At 42.9% G+C, this 19,306-nt stretch overlaps 2 protein-coding genes across 3 annotated transcripts in view; one reads left to right on the top strand and one right to left on the bottom strand.

Moving 5' to 3' along the window:
• Positions 1-3,286, bottom strand: part of C21HXorf58 (chromosome 21 CXorf58 homolog) — a 27,758-nt gene extending 24,472 nt beyond the window's left edge. The window contains exon 1 of the mRNA XM_024115289.3: positions 3,230-3,286. The gene's annotated coding sequence lies outside the window, so the exon portion shown is untranslated. The remainder of the gene's footprint in view (positions 1-3,229) is intronic.
• A 234-nt stretch (positions 3,287-3,520) lies between these two features.
• The window catches only part of APOO (apolipoprotein O), a 59,017-nt gene continuing 43,231 nt past the window's right edge, over positions 3,521-19,306 (top strand). The window contains exon 1 of one of the 2 annotated variants that reach the window (XM_007116034.4): positions 3,521-3,753. In XM_007116034.4, coding sequence (XP_007116096.1) covers positions 3,745-3,753 — 9 coding nt within the window. In that variant the 5' untranslated portion in view covers positions 3,521-3,744. Of the gene's footprint in view, positions 3,754-7,508; positions 7,652-19,306 lie in introns of those variants that run through there. The other variant, XM_028482599.2, reaches the window with a different exon arrangement.

The raw sequence follows: 19,306 nt of genomic DNA, 5'->3' as shown, positions 1-19,306 counted from the left end.
ATACATATATCCCCATATCCCCTCCCTCTTGTGTCTCCCTCCCACCCTCCCTATCCCACCCCTCTAGGTGGTCACAAAGCACCGGGCTGATCTCCCTGTGCTATGCGGCTGCTTCCCACTAGCTATCTATTTTACGTTTGGTAGTGTATATATGTCCATGCCACTCTCTCACTTCCTCCCAGCTTACCCTTCCCCCTCCCCGTGTCCTCAAGTCCATTCTCTATGTCTGCGTCTTTATTCCTAGATCTCTTAATGTTGCTTACATTCTTTGTGTATTACAAATATTATGAGGTATATGGGAAAGACAAGTGGATCTATCCATAGCCTTCCAACTGTTCTCCCTGTCTGCAGTCTCTTCCATCCTCCACACTGCAGCTGGAGTTAACTTTTCAGAGCAATAATCCAACCTTATCACTCTTCAACTTAAAATCTTTCAGGGACACCTAATTTCCTCCAAGCTAAAGTCCAGACTCCTTAGAATTGCGTTCAACTCTTTTCACAATCTAGTTCCATTCTTTCTCAAATCTCAAAATATCAACTTTCCACTAGCATTCCTCTCTCTACTCTGTGAGAACAAGAACTTCTTGCCAAAGTCAATGTTTTACAACTCTGTGCTGCTGATCATGCCATTTCCTCTACCTGGAATGACTTCCCTACCACCAGCAAACATCAATTCATCCTTCAAGACCCCAGCTAATCGATGCCTCTTCTATGAAGTTTTCCACTGTCTTTTTCCCAGAACTACTGACTACTGTCTCCAAGGTCCCATAATACTGTATACGTTTTTTTTTTTACAGTACTTCTCGTATTGCATCATAATTTGGTTTCTTGGCTGTCACCCCAACAAGCTTGTTGAAGGCAGGAGGCATCTTGCTAATAACTATGGAATCCCCAGTGCCTATCAGACTGGAGGGTTTTTACATGCTTTCTAAAAACTTTTCATCCTGGTTTTATCGTGGAATAGCTGTGAGACTTTGGGCAAGTCCCTTAACCTTTCAGTAGCTCAGTTCCCTCCCTGGTAAAGTGAGAGGACGTGTAGTAAGTGATCTGATTCCATCTCTGATTTTCTATCCTTTGACACATTACTCCAATTTGGAAGCAGCTGCCAAAGTCTTAGTCGCTGCTTAGTATCTTGTACTAAACCAGGTCCTCTTTATCTTTTCTTTTGGTGCCATGGACCCCTATGGACAAACTCCTTCTACGAACTATGTTTTTTGTTTTTTGGGTTTTTTTTTTGCAGTACCCGGGCCTCTCACTGTTGTGGCCTCTCCCGTTGCGGAGCACAGGCTCCGGACGCGCAGGCTCAGCGGCCATGGCTCACGGGCCTAGCCTCTCCGCGGCATGTGGGATCTTCCCGAACTGGGGCACGAACCCGTGTCCTCTGCATCGGCAGGCAGACTCTCAACCACTGCGCCACCAGGGAAGCCCAGCCGAACTATGTTTTTTAAGACGCATAACATAAACTATATGGGATTACAAAAGACTCCAATTATATTGAATTCATTGTCAAAACATTTTCAAAAACAAAATTATAGAAATGTGTCTTTATGCATTAAATACGAGAGTGCTAATAATCACTGTACTTGTGAAGTGGTAATGAGCAGAAACAATATTTCAAGAAATCTGCCATGACTGTAACATGATGTGAAAATACTGTGCTTTCTATGGGTGACAAAGTCACAGATGATGTTGATACTACTGTGGTTTGTTACCTACACTATAATTGAAAGAAATGCTAAAGTTCAGTTAGACGTTAGTGAAAATAAAGTTGCATTTTTTCCCCAAGTTCATGTACCCCCTAAATTAAGAATTCCTGCCCTAATTTATCACTTATAAGTCACACTTTTATATACATATGACATTCCATTACTGATGCAGAGCCCTCAGAGTCTCCTTAATATTTCTCCTTAGGCATGGGGATGTGGATGGCTTGGAATACACTATTCTCTCAAGAAAGAGAAAAGCATTCCTTAATATCCAGGAGCTGGGGCTTCCCTGGTGGCACAGTGGTTAAGAATCCACCTGCCAGTGCAGGGGACACGGGTTCAAGCCCTGGTCCAGGAAGATCCCACATGCCACAAAGCAACTAAGCCCATGCACCACAACTACTGAGCCTACTCTCTAGAGCCCGCAAGCCACAACTACTGAGCCCGTGTGCCACAACTACTGAACCCGCGAGCCACAACTACTGAAGCCCGTGTGCCTAGAGCCTGTGCTCCACAACAAGAGAAGCCACCGCAATGAGAAGCCTGCGCACGGCAACGAAGAGTAGCCCCTGCTCACCGCAACTAGAGAAAAGCCTGCACGCAGCAATGAGGACCCAATGCAGCCATAAATAAATAAATCTATATTAAAAAATATATATCCAGGAGCTGGCCTGGCACTCACAGCTGGGCTTTAGTGTTAACCCTGGCTTCCTAACACCACCGAACCCAGAGCAAAGCCCTGTTTCCTTGAACCCACCCCCAAATCACCCAACCAAAGCCCAAATCCTAGAATAAATCTTTGTAACACCCTCTTACTGAGATGCCCCACTGTTTCCCAAGGTGTGTGTTTTCCTAGAAGCAACAAGAAAAAAACCCAACTTGTTCAACTACAGATGTGTTCCTAGTGGTCTTTGGCTGGAGGGCAGTGACACAGCACCACAAAAATCCCCCAAATCTTCTGGATGCCTGCCTGGATGGGCTTACACTTGCTATAGGGTTAGAATATAAAATACAGAATGAAATATGAAACACAACCCCATTATGAGCCACTGTAACAATTGTTTAGGTGAGATCACAGGCTTTAAAGGCCGACAACTTAGATTTGGATCCAGACTTCCCACTTTCCTTCTGTGTGGCCTTGCACATATTACTTGTCTGTGCCTCAGTTTCTTCATCTATTAGATGGGAAGTAATAATCGTGCCCACCTACTTGGGTTGTTGGAAAGAGAAGACGACTACGTATAAGGAGTTTAGGTCAGAGCCTGGCATATAGTAAATGCTATTGGTGGTTGCTACTCTTGTTAGTAAGATAATTATTGTCATTATTACTTATTTCTACTAGTACTAAGGGACAAACATTTGATTCCCAGTGAGGGACAGAAGCTTAAGTATTTTCAAGAGGAAAAAAAAAAGTCAGGTCTTTCGAGATTAAAGGACGTGGCAAATTAGTTTAAATTTAAAATCTTAGAAACGTCCAGCCCAGAGTAAAAAAACAACAACAAAATCCCCACAAAACTAAAAACCTTTTGCGAGGTAAATCCAGGCCCCAGAGGTCGGCAGCCGCGGATGCTAGGCTTTCGAAGCCGCCCGAGGCCTGCCGAGCGCCCCCGCCCGGCGGCCTCCGCACACACGATTCTCAGCCCACACCACTGGTCGCCCAATCGCAACGGCGAAGGCCGATTCCCAGCGGGGCTCTGGGCCGGGACCTCCCTCCTCTCACCCCCGCGTGCCGCCCACACTGAGGCGGCGCTTTCCCGCCGCCTAGCAACCGCCGGCGCAGGGGTGGAGCCTCTGGAAGGCGGGGCTTGCGTTCGCTCGCCGCTCGAGGCGCGACGCGCTGCAGCTCAACGTCGCGGTTTCCAGCCGAGGCTTTCGAGCTAAGCCTTGGCCGGATCGAATTGGCTGTACGGCCGTCACCCGCACCGCGGCCCATTTGCGGTCGGAGGAATCGGGCCCTAGCCGGCCGCCGTAGCTACCTCTCTGTAGTGGGCGGGGTCAAGGCCGGGTGACCCCCGCCGGAGCCGCCACTGCCAGCGACATGTTCAAGGTGAGAGAGTGGAGCCGGGTCACAGCTGTCACCGCCCCTTCCCAGCCTCCCGAAGCCCTCCCCGCGCTCTCGTGGGCCTCTCCGGGGACCAGGCCCGGCTCGCCCCGAGGTTTTTCCCGCCTCCGGGCCGGCTGCGTCCCGGCCCCGCAGTTTATTCACCGGTCCGCGTGGAGCGAGGCGCTGCCGGGCGGAGGCGTGAGACCCGGGGGTGGGTGGGTGGGGCCCTTTGGGTTGTGCTCTCGTGAATAAAACACTTAAAAAATTAAAGTACAAAGTATCCATCCTCCGTCTGGTGCCCTCTTGGGTTCGTGAGTAGGGTTAGGCCACCTCAGGGCACTGCGGGGTTGGGTTCTGGTTGCCTGGCAAGGTCAGGTTTCAGAACCTGGTGTATGAATGGGGGAGGGTCACCTTCGGAGAAGCTGCTGCAGGAAGTCGGGGAGGCTGGCATGGTAATGGCTGGGTGAGAGGGAGAAGCTGGAACTTCTCTGCCATTTCCAGTGAACGGTATATAGTATGGATAGGTCAACTCCCTTCTTTGCATTCTATGAACTCGTGTCCTTTGAAAGAAATACACTTTTACAGGGGAGACTGTTTCGAAAATATGTACACATGAAGGTGTTATTCTCCTAGTTTTAAAAAAGGTAAATGATATTTTCTATCATGAAAAACAAATCACAGGCTACTAGAAAGGAGTCTACAAAATCGAGTCTTGAAGAAGCAGTGAACCCATAAAATATTGCTAATGAAGTCTCAGAATTACACTACTCATTTAAAAGTCTTATTGAGTTTCTGCAATGTGCTTTGGGTGCATTAGGACAGACAATAAAATCAGAACATGGATTTGGCCATCCAATCCTGGCATTGCCACTTTCTAGCTGTGTCACCTTGGACAAGTCACTTAACCTCTCTGAGCCTGTTTTCCTATTGGTGAAATTGGGGAAATAACATCTACCTCATAGGGTTGTTCTAAGCAATAAATAAGTTAGTATGTGTTAAGCACTTGGAAGAGGTCCTGGCACATAGAAGTGACATCCAAGTATTTGCTTTTATTTTGTTTTCAGGCAGCTCACCGTTTAGTTAGGACAATAGTTTCTTATGGGATACATAAGAAACTTGGTTCATTTGATAAATTTGTGTTGAACATCTATTATGTGCTAGGAGCTCGGCTCAGTTTTAAGGTTGGAACAACAAAGGATATGCCGTGATCAGTTTATATGGTTATCAATGTACTGTGGTGGTAAAAAGAGCAGGATCTGTCTTACCAGGGGTTTGTGGTTATTGGCCCTTCAGAGGGTCTGTGAATAGCATTCAGGGAGTCCCTGAACTCTGAGGGGAAAAATACTCTTTTTAACTAATCTTTCACTGCAGTTTAGCATTTCCTTCAGTTATGAATGTAGGTAACTGTTTGTTATCTATTTCCGGATAACGACCTTAAAACAACAATGATTTATTATTTCTCACCATGTATAGGTTAGCTGGGCAGTTCTGCTGGCATCTCCCAGTGGCTGAATTCAGCTGGTAGCTAGACTGTGAGGTGGACTTATTCCCATATCTGTGGGCCTAGGGCCCCTCAGTGTGGCTATCTTGGGCTTCCTAACATGGTTACTGGGTTCCAAGAAGGCTAGTCCTGATGCTAAACACCTGCTTGGACCACATTTGTTGATGTCAAAATGAGTCATATGGCCAAGCCCAGAGTCAATATGGTGGGGGACTACACAGCATGGATATGAGGACATGTGGTTGATTGGGAGCAATTCATTTAATAAGCTACTACAGCAACAAACTACAGTAGTATTAACAGTACCTGTCACCAGTCGAAGTTAACAGGACCAGTGCATGTCACAGACATTTTCATGTCACATTACAGTTGTTGCAGATCTCCAAATATCATTTATGCTCATCACTACATCAGAGTTATAGTAGTTATGACTCACTACTAGATCTTTCTAGTATTAATGAGCCAATAAAGAAGCACATATTACTGTATCAGATTTTGGGTCTTAAAAACAATTATATTGCACTATAATTGGCATTTATGCAATTAGAAGCATTATGTTGAGAAGGGGTCCATAGGGCTCACCAGACTGCCAAAGAGGTCTATGGCACAAAAAAGGCAAGGAACCCCTGGGGACTTCAGGGGAGGCAAGTTTTGAGAGACAGCAGTTCCTCAGGTGGATGAGCTGGGGAACAGCAGCAGTGGTACTCCATTGAGGAAGTGCCAGTAGCTCAGCTGTGCTGTGTCAAGGGAAAGCTAAAGGGAGCTGAAATTGGTGAAATGTGTGCTTTGAGTAGAAAAACTCACGACAAACCTTGGTGGATACCAAGATGTAAGGAGGTGGAAGAGGGGAGGCCAGAGATTTTCGAGAAGCAACCTTTGATAAGTAGAAGTAGGAGCACAAGAGTGAGGTTTAGAAAATTAAGGAGGAAAGTTTCAAGGACAGGCTATGTTAGGGTGCTTCCAGTTGGGAAAACCCAGTTGCTTAAATAGTAAGGAAAATTATCTCACAAAGTCCAGAGGAAGGGTGGACACCAGTGGGTCAACGATGTCCTCAAGGTCCCCATCTCTTTTCTTGGCTTTCCGAAGTAAGATTGGTTCCCCTTATGGTTGCAAGGTGACTGCCAGTAACACATGCTTTCCCATCCACTAGAGCAAGAGAAAGAGAGAGGACAAAACTCCCAGACTTGGATTACAGTCTGATTGGACCAGTGCCCCTGACCCAATAGCCAGTGCCAGGGGAATGCCATGCCCTGATTGGCTTAGACTAAACAGGATCAGCTCAGGATGGGATCACAACATTAATCACCTGGGAGAGAAATGAATCCGTGAACACAGTGGGGGAATGGAGACTGGATGTGCAACGACAATGTCTATTACAGAAAGATGAGTTAGATGGGTTTGGAGAAGTGTTCACTGTTTTGGGCAATTTGGTTGGAAGGCTTTCACAATGTTTATACCTGTAGGTTTACTGATGGAAGTGAAAGCTAGATTAATATGGGTTGGTGGCTGAAAGATGAGTAAATGGGGTTTATAAGCTTGACTGTCAAGGGGAGGAGGGAGAATATAGTAACTAGAGGGACATGTTTGGTCAAGATTCTAGAGTTGTTTTGTGGTTGTTCCAGTATTCAAGATTTGGCAATGTTTATGGCCTCGGGAGGAATGTAGGGAGGGAACTTTTATAAAAGAGAATCCCTTAGCTTTGAAAAGGAGGAGAGATAGTCCCTTCCACCTGTGAGATAGAGGGGAACGAAGGATGGCAGTAATTGTAGACTAGTGGTTCTCATCTGGATGGTACCACCTGCCTCGAGCGTGTTTTAGAAACTTGGTTGGTTCTTCACATCTTTAATTTAGTTGTGTTGAACATTCATATGCTGAAATATAATGCTTATAAGTCTTTCCTTTTTGTTCACCATTGTGTTACCGGCAAATTAATATATGGGTCTCTTTTTTTTTGGACTTATGTATGTAGGTGGGTGATGAATTTTACTTCAAGATAGCAAGAGTTACTTAGAAAATTATTTGTCATAAAATGGCGGTGTCAGGTCTAGTAGGTGAGGACCAGTGCTTCTCAAGCTTTCATGTGCATGCGACTCTTGTTAAAATGCAGATTCTGATCCAGGAGGTCTGGGTGGGGGCCTCAGAGTCTTCATTTTTTAACCAGCTCCTGGGTGATGTAGATGCTGCTCGTCTCCTGTCATACTTTGAATAGTAAGAACTGAGGCAAACTGGTAGATGAATGGTTTCTTGTGTTTTTCAGGTGAGTGATTTTGAGTGTGGTGGGATTTGGAAGAGGCATTGACCAAAGAACAAAAAAGATAAGTGAGAGGCTTTGAGGGCGCTGCTGGGAACTGCTACTGGCCGTCTTTCATGATTGCAGCCTGGAGTGGAGCTGAGCACATGGTAGGGCTTGATCAGGTTTGGGAGTTACCAGCTTGGGTCAACTAGGACTGGAGGGCAGAAGAGTTGATAGTATAGGTGTTGGTGGAAAAAGTACAGTTTGTGTGGCTAGTTATGTGCATATACAATTAAAATATTTGTGTTTTAACCATTGTTTTGATTTAGCTATCCATCTTCAAGTCAGTAGGGGGCACTGGTGGATCACAAAACACATTTGAAAAGCTGCCCAGTGTTTGCATTCTATTGCAGGAAGCAGCTTTTCCAGGTGCTGCTGCAAGAAGCTTGAATACTGACTACATACACCCAGTCTTCAGATTCATGTTACTAGATTTCATTTGTTGCACAGATGTTTATCACAGTTCATCTATGGGCTGGGCACTCTGTGGTACCTTGGCAGGTATAAATGAAAAGACCCATTTTTTACCTAGGAGAGAGTCCCCCAATTTGACCACATATCAGAATTATTTGTGAGACAGTTTCCAAGGCCTTGCCCATGGGTCGGATTTAGTTTATAAGTGAGGTCCAGGAATCTCTAGTTTTGAAAAAGCCCCCCAGGTGACTGTGAAACTTGGGTTTCAGGAGCTCACAGTGTAATTAGTGGCACAGACAGGAACAGTTCATTCAGATGCAGTGGGATAAGTGCTCTGATGTAAAAGGGTTGGGGAAATGTAGAGCAGTAGGTCTCAACCTTGACTGCATATTAGACCCACCTGGGTTGCTTTTATAAGTCCCTGTGTCCAGACTGCACCCAGACCAGTACTATCAGAATCTCTGGGGTTGAGATTTAGGCATCTAGTTTATAGGGCATATAGGGCATGTAGCCAACCTTGAGAACTACTGACTTAGAGGAACAAGCACCAGCAGGGGGCATCAGGAGACTTGATAGAGGAGAACATGCCTTTGAAGCTGAGCAGACATGGTTGAAAGGGCCTTCCAAGCAGAGCAGAAAAGCTCATGCAAGGACACAGAAGTGAGAGTTCTGTGCCAAGTTAAAACCGTGTTACCTAGGGTGAGACACTAAAGTTCTCTGTAGCTGTGTCCTCATCTATAAAACAAGGATAAGACTAGTACCAACCTTAAATTGTTGCGTGGATTAAATTAACTCAAAGCCAAAGTTTAGCACAGTGTTTGGAACAAAGTAAGTTCTCTGTAAATGTGAGCTATTAATAACTTTTAGTTGGCGTCTTGTAGGAGGCTGCTACAGTAGTGTTCTGGTGGTGCACGGTCTTGGGACTTTCCAAAAGTATTTTTTAGTGTCAAATCTTGGTAGTTCATTGGATGTGGCAGAGTTGGGAGAAGGAGAATTTAAGGATGCTTCCCAGGCTTTTGGCTTGGAAAATTGAGTGGGTCTTAGAACTGTTGATTGAGATGGGAAAGTGGAAGAAGGCTGAGTTCGGTTTGCGGGGAGGTGATAACTTGCTTTTGAAGAGGTTGGACTTGGAGAAGTATCTGTGGACATTAAGAGGTAATCAGTTGACATGGAATCCAGGAGTGAGGAGTTTTCCTGAGAGAGATGTAGGCTGGAGATGGAGGGATCATCAGATGCTTCAAGGGCCAGAAGATGGCCTAGTGAAAGCTGGTCTGCATCACTTCCTTCCTGAAGGACAGAGATGTGAGCTCCCCTCAGAGCTCACTGCTCATAGGAGCCTGAGATGACCGTATCCTTGGCTATAAGGCATTATTACCTATTGTGGCTGTTTGGTCTTGATGTAATGCCTTTATTGCCTATCTTTCTGAAATAAATTTTCTTTTTTTTTTTTTTTTTTGGCTGCGTTGGGTCTTCCTTGCTGCACACAGGCTTTCTCTAGTTGCGTCGAGCGGGGGCTGCTCTTCATTGCTGTGCGCGGGCTTGTCATTGCAGTGGCTTGATGGCTTCTTGTGGCAGAGCACGGGCTCTAGGCGTGCAGGCTTCAGTAGTTGCAGCACACGGGCTCGGTAGTTGTGGCACGCGGGCCCTGGAGCGCACGGGCTTCAGTAGTTGCGGCACACGGGCTCTAGAGCACGCGGGCTTCAGTAGTTGTGGCACACGGGCTCAGTAGTTGTGGCTTGCGGGCTTTAGAGTGCAGGCTTCAGTAGTTGTGGTGCACGGGCTTAGTTGCTCCACGACACGTGGGATCTTCCCAGACCAGGGCTCGAACCCATGTCCCCTGCATTGGTGGGTGGGTTCTTAACCACCGTGCCATCAGGGAAGCCCTGAAATAAATTTTCTTATCGTGAATAGTATGTTACTAGTACAAACTAAGGGGAGAATTACACTGATAACTGGAAAAGGAAAATCATCTGTAAATTGGAAAAGTACTGTAAGTTTATTTTACTTGAATATTATTTTAAATGTCACATATTTTGAAAGCTAATAAAGATTTTCTGCCCTTACAGTTAAAACATCTCAGAGGGAATTCTCCTTGAGGAATTATAGTTTGTATCAGTTAATTTTCCCCAGTAATGCTTAAGTGGAAATTTATGGTTAGTGCATACAGCATGAAACTTTATGTGGATATTTTCAGGGGAAATAAAAACTCAGTCTAGAGGTATATTTTAGAATTTGGAAGCTATTTGTTTTTCACTTTTGCTGAGTTTTTCCTGATTTTTGCATGGCCTTATGCCAGTTTTATTAGAAAACTGGAACAGTGCCAGTTTCTTAATTTAGTGGGTTTGAAAACTTGTGTTCATTGTACACTAAAACTTGTAGAAGGAGGAATTTAGAGCAAGGGTTGTAGAGTTTTCATTATGCCGAGAGCCTATAACTTTGAATATTAAGCTATATTTTCATGATAATACCATTGTAGACAGTAAGTTGTATTTTGAATGAATATTGTTTTAAAGGCACTTTAAATACAGTCACGCTTTGTCTTCCTACTTCTTTCTAAGTCTTTGAAGCAGCGTGTTTTGTTCAAAGCCCACACTGGCTCCAACTTAAAGACATCTTTGTTTGGTTGGGTGAGGAGCTAGAGATAGGTTCACAAGTGCATGTTCATTGCTTTAGTTGGGGGGGATACCTAGTGGTTTCTTTTTTTTCAGATGTTCCTATTCATTCCTTTGAACAGTCTTTTTAAATAGGATATATGAAAATAATAAAGGTTCATTTTTGTTTTTTCCCCCATTCCATAGACGTCAGTCCTTGTGAAATAACAGCCTGCTTTCCTTTGTGCTTGCTGAAATGAATCTCCTCTCCCATTAGAGGTGCTGCTTCGTGTGTCGTATTATGACATGGGTTAAACTAGTGAGTGAGTAAGTAAGAACCAAGTGATACAGGGACTCCAACAAGTTTCCTAAATTGTTTGTTGATGGCTTACCTCACTTGGCAAATATTGACTGAGCCTGTTTGTGGAGTCACATCTTTCGGGAGCACTGTTAAAAATTGCTGTGTTTAGTCCAAATATTGACTTCTCTTGTTTTTGTTCCTTCAGAGATTTTCATTATGAATCCAGATTGTCATCATCAGCTGAATTGAGCCTTGCCCATGATTTTTTTTCCAAAAGAATGTTGTAGTTTCCTTTTCCTTAAAGAAGGAAAAGCCTGTGAATAATTGAGATGAGGTTGAAGGCAGTTTGTTGTCAGTGAGTTCAGCATTCTCTGTGCACACAGCGGTCTATTAGGAAACGAAACTTGGGTCTAGATAGACTTTACTTTGACAGAATACCTCTTCCTCTTAGAAAATGGAATTTTTTTTAGTTGTTTGAAAATGTAGAAGCATTTGAAAGGCAAATCTTGAAGTAAATGTTCCTCTGTGATTTTTTTTCCTGCCTATATTTCCTTAACTCATTAAAGATTGAATGGATCTTGGGATGCCATTCCAAGAGAGAAAAGAAATATATATATATTTTGGAGTTTTAGGTAAGCACTGTTAAGTTTCTGTCTGAACGAGGAAGTTCAAAATAAATTTGCAACATGGTAAATTATGTGTCTGTGTTCCAAGACTGTGAAACCAGTACGGCCCAACCAGATGACTCAAAACCTGCCTGAACGAACAATTATCTCACTCTTTGGCTCTGACGTTTCCTTCCTGTTTATCAGACAAGTTTATTATTTTTTTGCATAAATTTAACAAAATCCAATGATTATTTTTAAAGGTGAAACAATTGCAAGTGCAACATACTTGCTTTGCTTTGCTGACCTAATTTTGGGTGAATTCTGCCCTCCAAAGATACAATAGAAGCTGGCTTTCTCTTTAAAAAAAAAAAAGATAATGTTAATCTTGAAAACAGCCTTGGTTTTTTTCCTTCACTTATCTCTTTAGACCACAGTGTGTTTATAGTGGATAGGAAATATCAGTTATCCCAATACAGAATTACAGAATTGAAAGTTTATCATAAGATAGTTCTATGTTTGTCATAGTTGGAAGACAGTTTTTCTTTTAGTTGGTTAAAGTCTGAACTCTTAAAATATTGGCTTCATAATCCATTCACTATGAAAGAGATTGAAATGATTGTGGTTTGTCTTGTTGTTGTTGAAGTGTAAGTGCTCCCAGATTTATACATCCAAATGAGTGCCTGTCAAAACTCCAAATGAGTCGTTATTGAGAGGACAGATTTAATTATCTTGTCAATACATCTCTTCCAAACACGCCGTCACTGATCAATATATTTGTTCCAGAAATATCATCCCTGATCAAAACATTTTGTCTCTTTTCATTTGGAGTTATCGTCATACTCTCTGACAGATTCTTTAGAATACCCTCAGGAGCCAGCTATTTTTGTTTCTTGCATGTTACAAAACAAATTAATATTCATTGCAAAAACTTCAGGAAATTCAGTTAATACTGAAGAATCACCCTGTAGATAACCGTTGTTAACATCGTTTTCAGACTCGTTTCTGGGCATACTTAAATAGACCTCCTCAGTTTAACATTTTCAAAAACCTCACAAATCCTCCACCCTCTTTTTAAAACAATCTAATTTATTTCCTTTTCTAATCTGCTTTTATTTCAAATATATTGAGACTGATTTTCTTATAGGCTTAAAATTTGATGTGAAGGCATTTAGAAATGGAAGCTGTATGATCACATATTAAAAGTAAATTTCCTTTATTAATTTTTTATATAAATAGTTACAGTGAGTTCTGATATGATCCATCAAGGTTACTGCTTTGGAGAGAAAATACTTATTTTTGAGGAGGAGGAGGCGTACTGTTTATTTTTTTTTCTGGTTGCATTTTTTTTTTAAGTTCCATAGTTTTTAATTATGCTGATAAAACCCACATAACATAAAATTTACCGTCTTAACCATTTTTAAGTGTACACTTCAGTTGTGTTACATATATTCACATTGTTGTGGAAAAGATCTCCAGAACTTTTTCATGTTGCCAAACTGAAACTCTGTACCCATTAAACAAAAACTCCCCATTTTCTCCTCCCCATTTTCTCCTCCCCCACAGCTTCTGGTAACCACCAGTCTACTTTCTGTTTCTATGAATTTGACTACTTTAGACACTTCATATAGATGAAATCATACAGTATTTGTCTTTTGTGACTGACTTATTTCTCTTAACGTAATATCCTTGAGGTTCTATATAATATTTCATTGTATGTATATACATTTTATTTATCCATGCATCTGTCCATGGGCACTTGGGTGACTTTTCACCTTTTGGCTGTTGTGAATCATGCTGCTATGAATATGGGTGTGCAGATACATCCTTGAGACCCTGCTTTCAATTCTTTTGGATGTATACCCAAAAGGGGAGTTGCTGAATCATATGGTAATTCTATTTTTAATTTTTTGCCGAACCTTCATATTGTTTTCCTTAGTGATTGCACCATTTTATAATCCCACCAACAGTGCACAAGGGTTCCAGTTTCTCTATATCTTCTCCAACACTTGTTATTTTCTGTTTTTTTGATAGTGGCCATCCTGAGGGGTATGAGGTAAGAAAATACCTATTTTAAAAATTGTGTAAGTAATGCTGAAATAACTTGTAAAAAGTCAAACAGTACAGTTACAGTAATTATATGGTTCCCATCATCTGCTTCCCTCTAATCCTCTTCTCAGAGAAAGCCTCTGTTACCAGTTTGGTGTATGGCCCTCCAGATTAGAAAGGATTGCTGTATAAAATGTAGGAACTGTACTGAATGCTCACTATGGGGGGAGGCATATTCTTTTGACCTTTGGAGATTATGGACTCATTTAGTTTCTCTTTATTAATTCAGTTTATGACACTAAGGACAGCAATGCAGCCTGATGTGGGCAAAATTGTTGATTGTTTTCATCATTTTGATTTACCCTAAATTCTTTTACATAATTTATTTTTTGTTTTATGTTCTCTTTTTTTTTTTTTTTTTTTGCGGTACGCGGGCCTCTCACTGTTGTGTTGTGGCCTCTCCCCTTGCGGAGCGCAGGCTCCGGACGCGCAGGCTCAGCGGCCATGGCTCACGGGCCCAGCCGCTCCGCGGCATGTGGGATCTTCCCGGACCGGGGCACGAACCCGCGTCCCCTGCATCGGCAGGCGGACTCTCAGCCACTGCGCCACCAGGGAAGCCCTTATGTTCTTTTTTTAGAACAAGAATAACCTCAAAAGTATTGTCACTTTTCATAGACCTTTAAAAATCCCTATCAGATTTTTACCTCAAACACCTGAGAAGAATCAGATTAAAAGCATTTTGTTTTTAAATGAAAAATGCTTTCAGATGGAAATTTTTGCAGAAAAGATTGAAGATCAAAGAAGCAGTGTAACATTTAGGGAAAAAAATATATAATTGTGTCTCATTTCCTGTAAATAGAGGAATATCTAATTTTATTTTATTTTTTCATAATTTAAAAAATTTATTTTATTTATTTATTTTTGACTGCATCTGGTGTTCGTTGCTGCGCACAGGCTTTCTCTAGTTGTGGCGAGTGGGGGCCACTCTTCGTTGCAGTGCGTGGGCTTCTCATTGCAGTGGCTTCTCTTGTTGCAGAGCACGGGCTCTAGGCGCTCGGGCTTCAGTAGTTGTAGCCCGCAGGCCCAATAGTTGTGGCTCGCGGGCTCTAGAGCACAGTCTCAGTAGTTGTGGCACACGGGCTTAGTTGCTCCACGGCATGTGTGATCTTCCCAGACCAGGGCTCGAACCCGTGTCCCCTGCATTGGCAGGTGGATTCTTAACCATTGTGCCACCAGGGAAGTCCCACCTCATCTGATCTTGATATTAAAAGGGAACTTGTGGATTGAGAATGTTGATATGTAGCAGTCATGGTTTATGGTTGCCTGTATTTGCTCCATCTAGAGATTGTAGCTACTTATGAGTATAGCTGAAAAGATTGTAGTGTGTCAGAAATCATCCTCGTGTTCCAAACCTTTGTTTCTTTCGTTACTGCTCTTTACAGAGGCTGTTCCTAGTGACGCTGAGTCTTTACATCAATCTGTTGGGTGACTTTGCTTAAAAAAGAAAGAAAGGAAGGCAGGCAGAAAGGCATAAACTTTGTTGATTCTGCGTTCTCTCTACAGTACCCCAGAATTTCCAGTCATGGTACATTATTCCTTTTTCTGTGTTACTCCTGTCCTTTTTCTGGTAATGCACTTATCACAAGTGGTGTAATTATTCGTTTATCTGCTTTATTAGATTGTGGAGGCAGCGACCACATCTTATTGTCTTTGAAGTCTATTTTCATTGTTTCATTAAAGAGTTGCATTGATGTTGTCCTTTGTGTGGCTTGTAAGGCTATTAAATGAGGTAGGGAAACCCAGAGAAAAAGAGGTTTTTGGAGAAAGAGAATTCATTATGAGGTAGCAATTGAAAAACCTGGTGAAGATGTCCATGGGGAGTTAGACACACAAGCCTGAGCCTTAGGGAGTGGCCAGGCCTGGGAATACTGATTTGGGTATCAGTAGCATAGGGCGGGAGTTGAAGAGTTAGATTTAAGTGAAATTGCTCTGGAGTGAGAAGAGGGTTGGTTAAGTACTACTCTGACTCGTCAGCCTTGAAGAGATGGGCAGACAGAGGAAGAGAAGGCCCAAAGAGAGATGGAAGGAGTGCCCTACAGAGCTTATAGAATGGAGCTAGAGTAGAAACTTGGAAACCAAAGGAAGAGAGAGTTTGAAGATGGTGGAGTGGTCCCCAGTTTCAGGGTACAACTGAGGTGCCAGATGTCCATTGGAGTTTAGTTACTGGGAGGCCATTGGTGGCTTTGGGAAGGCCAGTTTTAGATTTCTTGAGTAGTGAGGGAAGGAGGGAATAAAGCAGAGAAAGCAGGCATAATCTTTCTAACTTTGTGTTGACATATAACATACATACAGGAAGGTGCACAGATCACAAGGAATTTTTGCAAACTGGCCAGACTGGTATATCTTGCAGTCAAGAAGCCTTCAGGGCCCTTCTAGTCACTCCCCAGCTTGCTAAGGATATCCATTATTCTGCCTTCTAACCAGCCTTTTTTTAAAAATAATTTTGTCAGTGGAGGGAGATAGAAGAATAGGGTGGTAGTTAGAAAGGGGATTAGGGGTGGAGGGTATTGTTTGTGTTGTGTTTAAGATGGGAAAGATTTTCTTGAATGTAAATAAATCCCATAACTTCTCTAGACTGGTTGACCAGTCACTGTTTCTTTTTATGTTTAAGATAGTTTTCATTTCATTCTTTCAAATGTTTTTAAGAGTAAGTACGATTGAGTGTTTATACAAACTTAAGTCGAATAACTGTTCCCCAAGCATCTGCTTTCAGAATAGTGGTTTTCTAAACTTGGCTGATTGTGGGAATAGATTCTTGGGACTCCCTTAGGTTTACTGAGTCAGATACTCTGGGGGAAGGCAGTGGAATCAGTGATTCTAAAAAACTCCCCAGGTGCTTCTGAAACTTTTTATGTTACACAGTCCTGGAAAGTGAGGCTTACATTTTATCGAAAAGGAAACTGGTGTATGTGTGTATATATTTTAAATTTATTTTACTGAAGTATAGTTGATTTAAAATGTTGTGTTAGGAAACTGGTATATATTTTTAGTGGAAGGTCTAATAAAACAATAGATCTGTAATTGTGGGGGAATAAAAGTATACCCTTTTTTTGTTGTTTATTTATTTTTGGCTGTGTTGGGTCTTCGTTGCTACACACGGGCTTTCTCTAGTTGCGGCGAGCGGGGGCTACTCTTCCTTGCGGTGCGCGGGCTTCTCATTGCAGTGGCTTCTCTTGTTGCGGAGCACAGGCTTTAGGCACGCGGGCTTCGGTAGTTGTGACTCGCGGGCTCTAGAGCACAGGCTCATTAGTTGTGGCGCACGGGCTTAGTTGCTCCGTGGCATGTGGGATCTTCCCGGACCAGGGCTCGAACCCGTGTCCCCTGCATTGGCAGGCGGATTCTTAACCACTGAGCCACCAGGGAAGCCCCAAAGCATGCCCTTCTTAATAACGCAAGAGACTATATACTGGGTTTTCCATAAAGTTGATAGGGAAAGCAAATTGTCAGGGTTTTGAGCCCCACCATTCCTGAGCATCCTTGAATAATTCTGAGGGTGGCTTATTCAGTTTGAGAGTTTTATTTGTCCTTGAAGCAGTTTTACTGGGACGCAATCAGGAAGTGGTCCTGGAGCTAGAGTTCTGGCAGTACACTTTTATTTGCAAAACAAGGATAGTTTAGCCTTCTGGGTCCCCATTATGATCTGAGTGTAACCTCACCCGATTCATATCTTAGTTAACTGTGTACAAGAATCTGCCCTTGCTGCTAGAGCTGAAGGCTAAACTCAATCTTATGCCTCAGTCTTAAAAAACATTTTTTAAAGTTGTAACCTGAGGTTTTTTGAGTAAACTCATAAGCTTCCTGGAAACTCTAAGGGCAGGGACCATGTCTGCTTAAGTGTTGTGTCCTGTTTAGCATGGTACCTGATGTGGAATAGGTATGTAATAAATATTTGTTTTTGAAATAAAATTCTGGTTGACCACTTCTAATTGTTATATCATACATAACCCTGCCTCCCTAGCCAGATTTGTTTTGTTCTCATCAGTCCTTGATGAGCTCCAGTGGAGAGAGTAAGAAGCAAAAGCCTTTTAGACAGTGGTGACCTACTCCTTTACAACACTTCTTGTTAGGGCCCCATCCAACCAACTGCCAATCCTGGTGCTCAGTTTCCGTTGACAGTTAAGCGCTCTGAGGACTCAGCAAAAGTTGAGAGCAAAGAGAATCCAAAGGTCTAAGATGGAGAATATACCTTGATAGGCAGAGTATATAAGATATCTTGCTGGGGAATATAATCAGACAGAAAGAAAAGAGTGTTTAACCACATGAGCCAGGGAACTCGGTGACACTCCCTCTGAGGTTTGCAAAGCTCAGGGTCACCAACTCACCTGTTTCCCCTATGACTGTGGGTCTCTTACAGCTATATTTAAAACCTCAAACAAGCCAATACGTTGGGTCCTTAATTTGAGACCCTCAACTAGCTGAATTCCAGGAGGGGCATCTAGTGACTGAAGGGCACACTCCAGAGGATAGGCTGGATGTAAAGCAATGCAGCCTTTGGATCTAGTTAGTCTGTAGCTGTAGCTTAGCACTCATTGAACATACAGCTCTTAACAGAGTGGGCTTGACTTTGATCTAGCAAGCCAAACTCATCTAATCCAAAGTAGAGAATGTTTAATCAGCTCTTGGAAGGTGCATGTGTACCCAGTTTCTGAGCCAAGCCATGTGCCCTGGGTGGAGAGTGAGCCTGGCAAACAGAGATTCTCAAGGACTGTCACTTGTGACAGTGAGTGCTTAGGCCATGGGTACACACAGTCTAGAAGTTCCAGCCCCTCATCAGAAGAGGTCCAGGGGAGATCTCACTTCCCAGGAGGTATTTTCATTCTGGTTGTACCATAATGGGTCAGGACCCCTCATGGAGAGAGAAAGCCTTTGTGTTTGTGTCTCGCAAGGCAATCCAACAGGAGTACCCATGGGAGAAAAGGTGATAAAGCTAGAGCTTTAGTGATTATGACCCAGTTGGTTAAATCTTTCTTCAGGAGATCTAACTTCCAGATTCATATTCTTTTTCTTCCTTGGGTAGACAAAAGGTTGAAGAAGAAGATTCTTTGCCCCCTTTATTGCCCTCACACTTTCCTGGGGTGATCTCTGCCCATTTTAACAGACTTTCCTTCTTAAATTCTGATATTGAATGGGTTAGCCTGTATAATCAATGTGAGCTCTAACAAATTATGATAGCCACCCAGTAGGGACTCAACATTGAGAATCCCCATTTGTGATAACATCTGGTCAAGGCAGGATGGGGTAGTCTCTCACTATGAGGAGCCCTCTTTGATGCCAAAAAAGAAAGTGAACCACCCAAGATGCTGGGTAGTGCATCAGTGTCAGGCTTGTCTGCCTGTGGATCTTTTACCCAGGCTCTTCCTGTGAGTTTCCATTGCACAGGTCAGTACCACCTAGATCCTTACCATGGTCAGGTGTATGGCTGACTCCTTCCTAAGAATTACCCTTGACCTGCAGTTCCCACCCATATTTTGGCATAAACTTGACATGGTTTAGGTCTGTGTGGATTTTTTTTGACAAGTAATTTACATACAGTGAGATGCGCAGATTGTACATTGTACAGATCGTGCAACAATTTGAGTTTTGACAAGTGTATACACCTTCTGTAACTCACACCCAATGAAGATATAGATCATTTCTGTCACTGCAGAAAGTTCCTTGTGCCCCTTCTTAGTAAGTCTACCCCGTGCAAGCTTCACCTCCCAGGCATCGACTATTCTGATTTCTATCACTGTGTATTAGGTT

The sequence above is a fragment of the Physeter macrocephalus genome, chromosome 21 (genome assembly GCF_002837175.3).
Source record: "Physeter macrocephalus isolate SW-GA chromosome 21, ASM283717v5, whole genome shotgun sequence".
Lineage (NCBI taxonomy): Eukaryota > Metazoa > Chordata > Mammalia > Artiodactyla > Physeteridae > Physeter > Physeter macrocephalus.
Note: the sequence above shows the minus strand (reverse complement) of the source record. Positions and strands in the feature narration are given on the sequence as shown.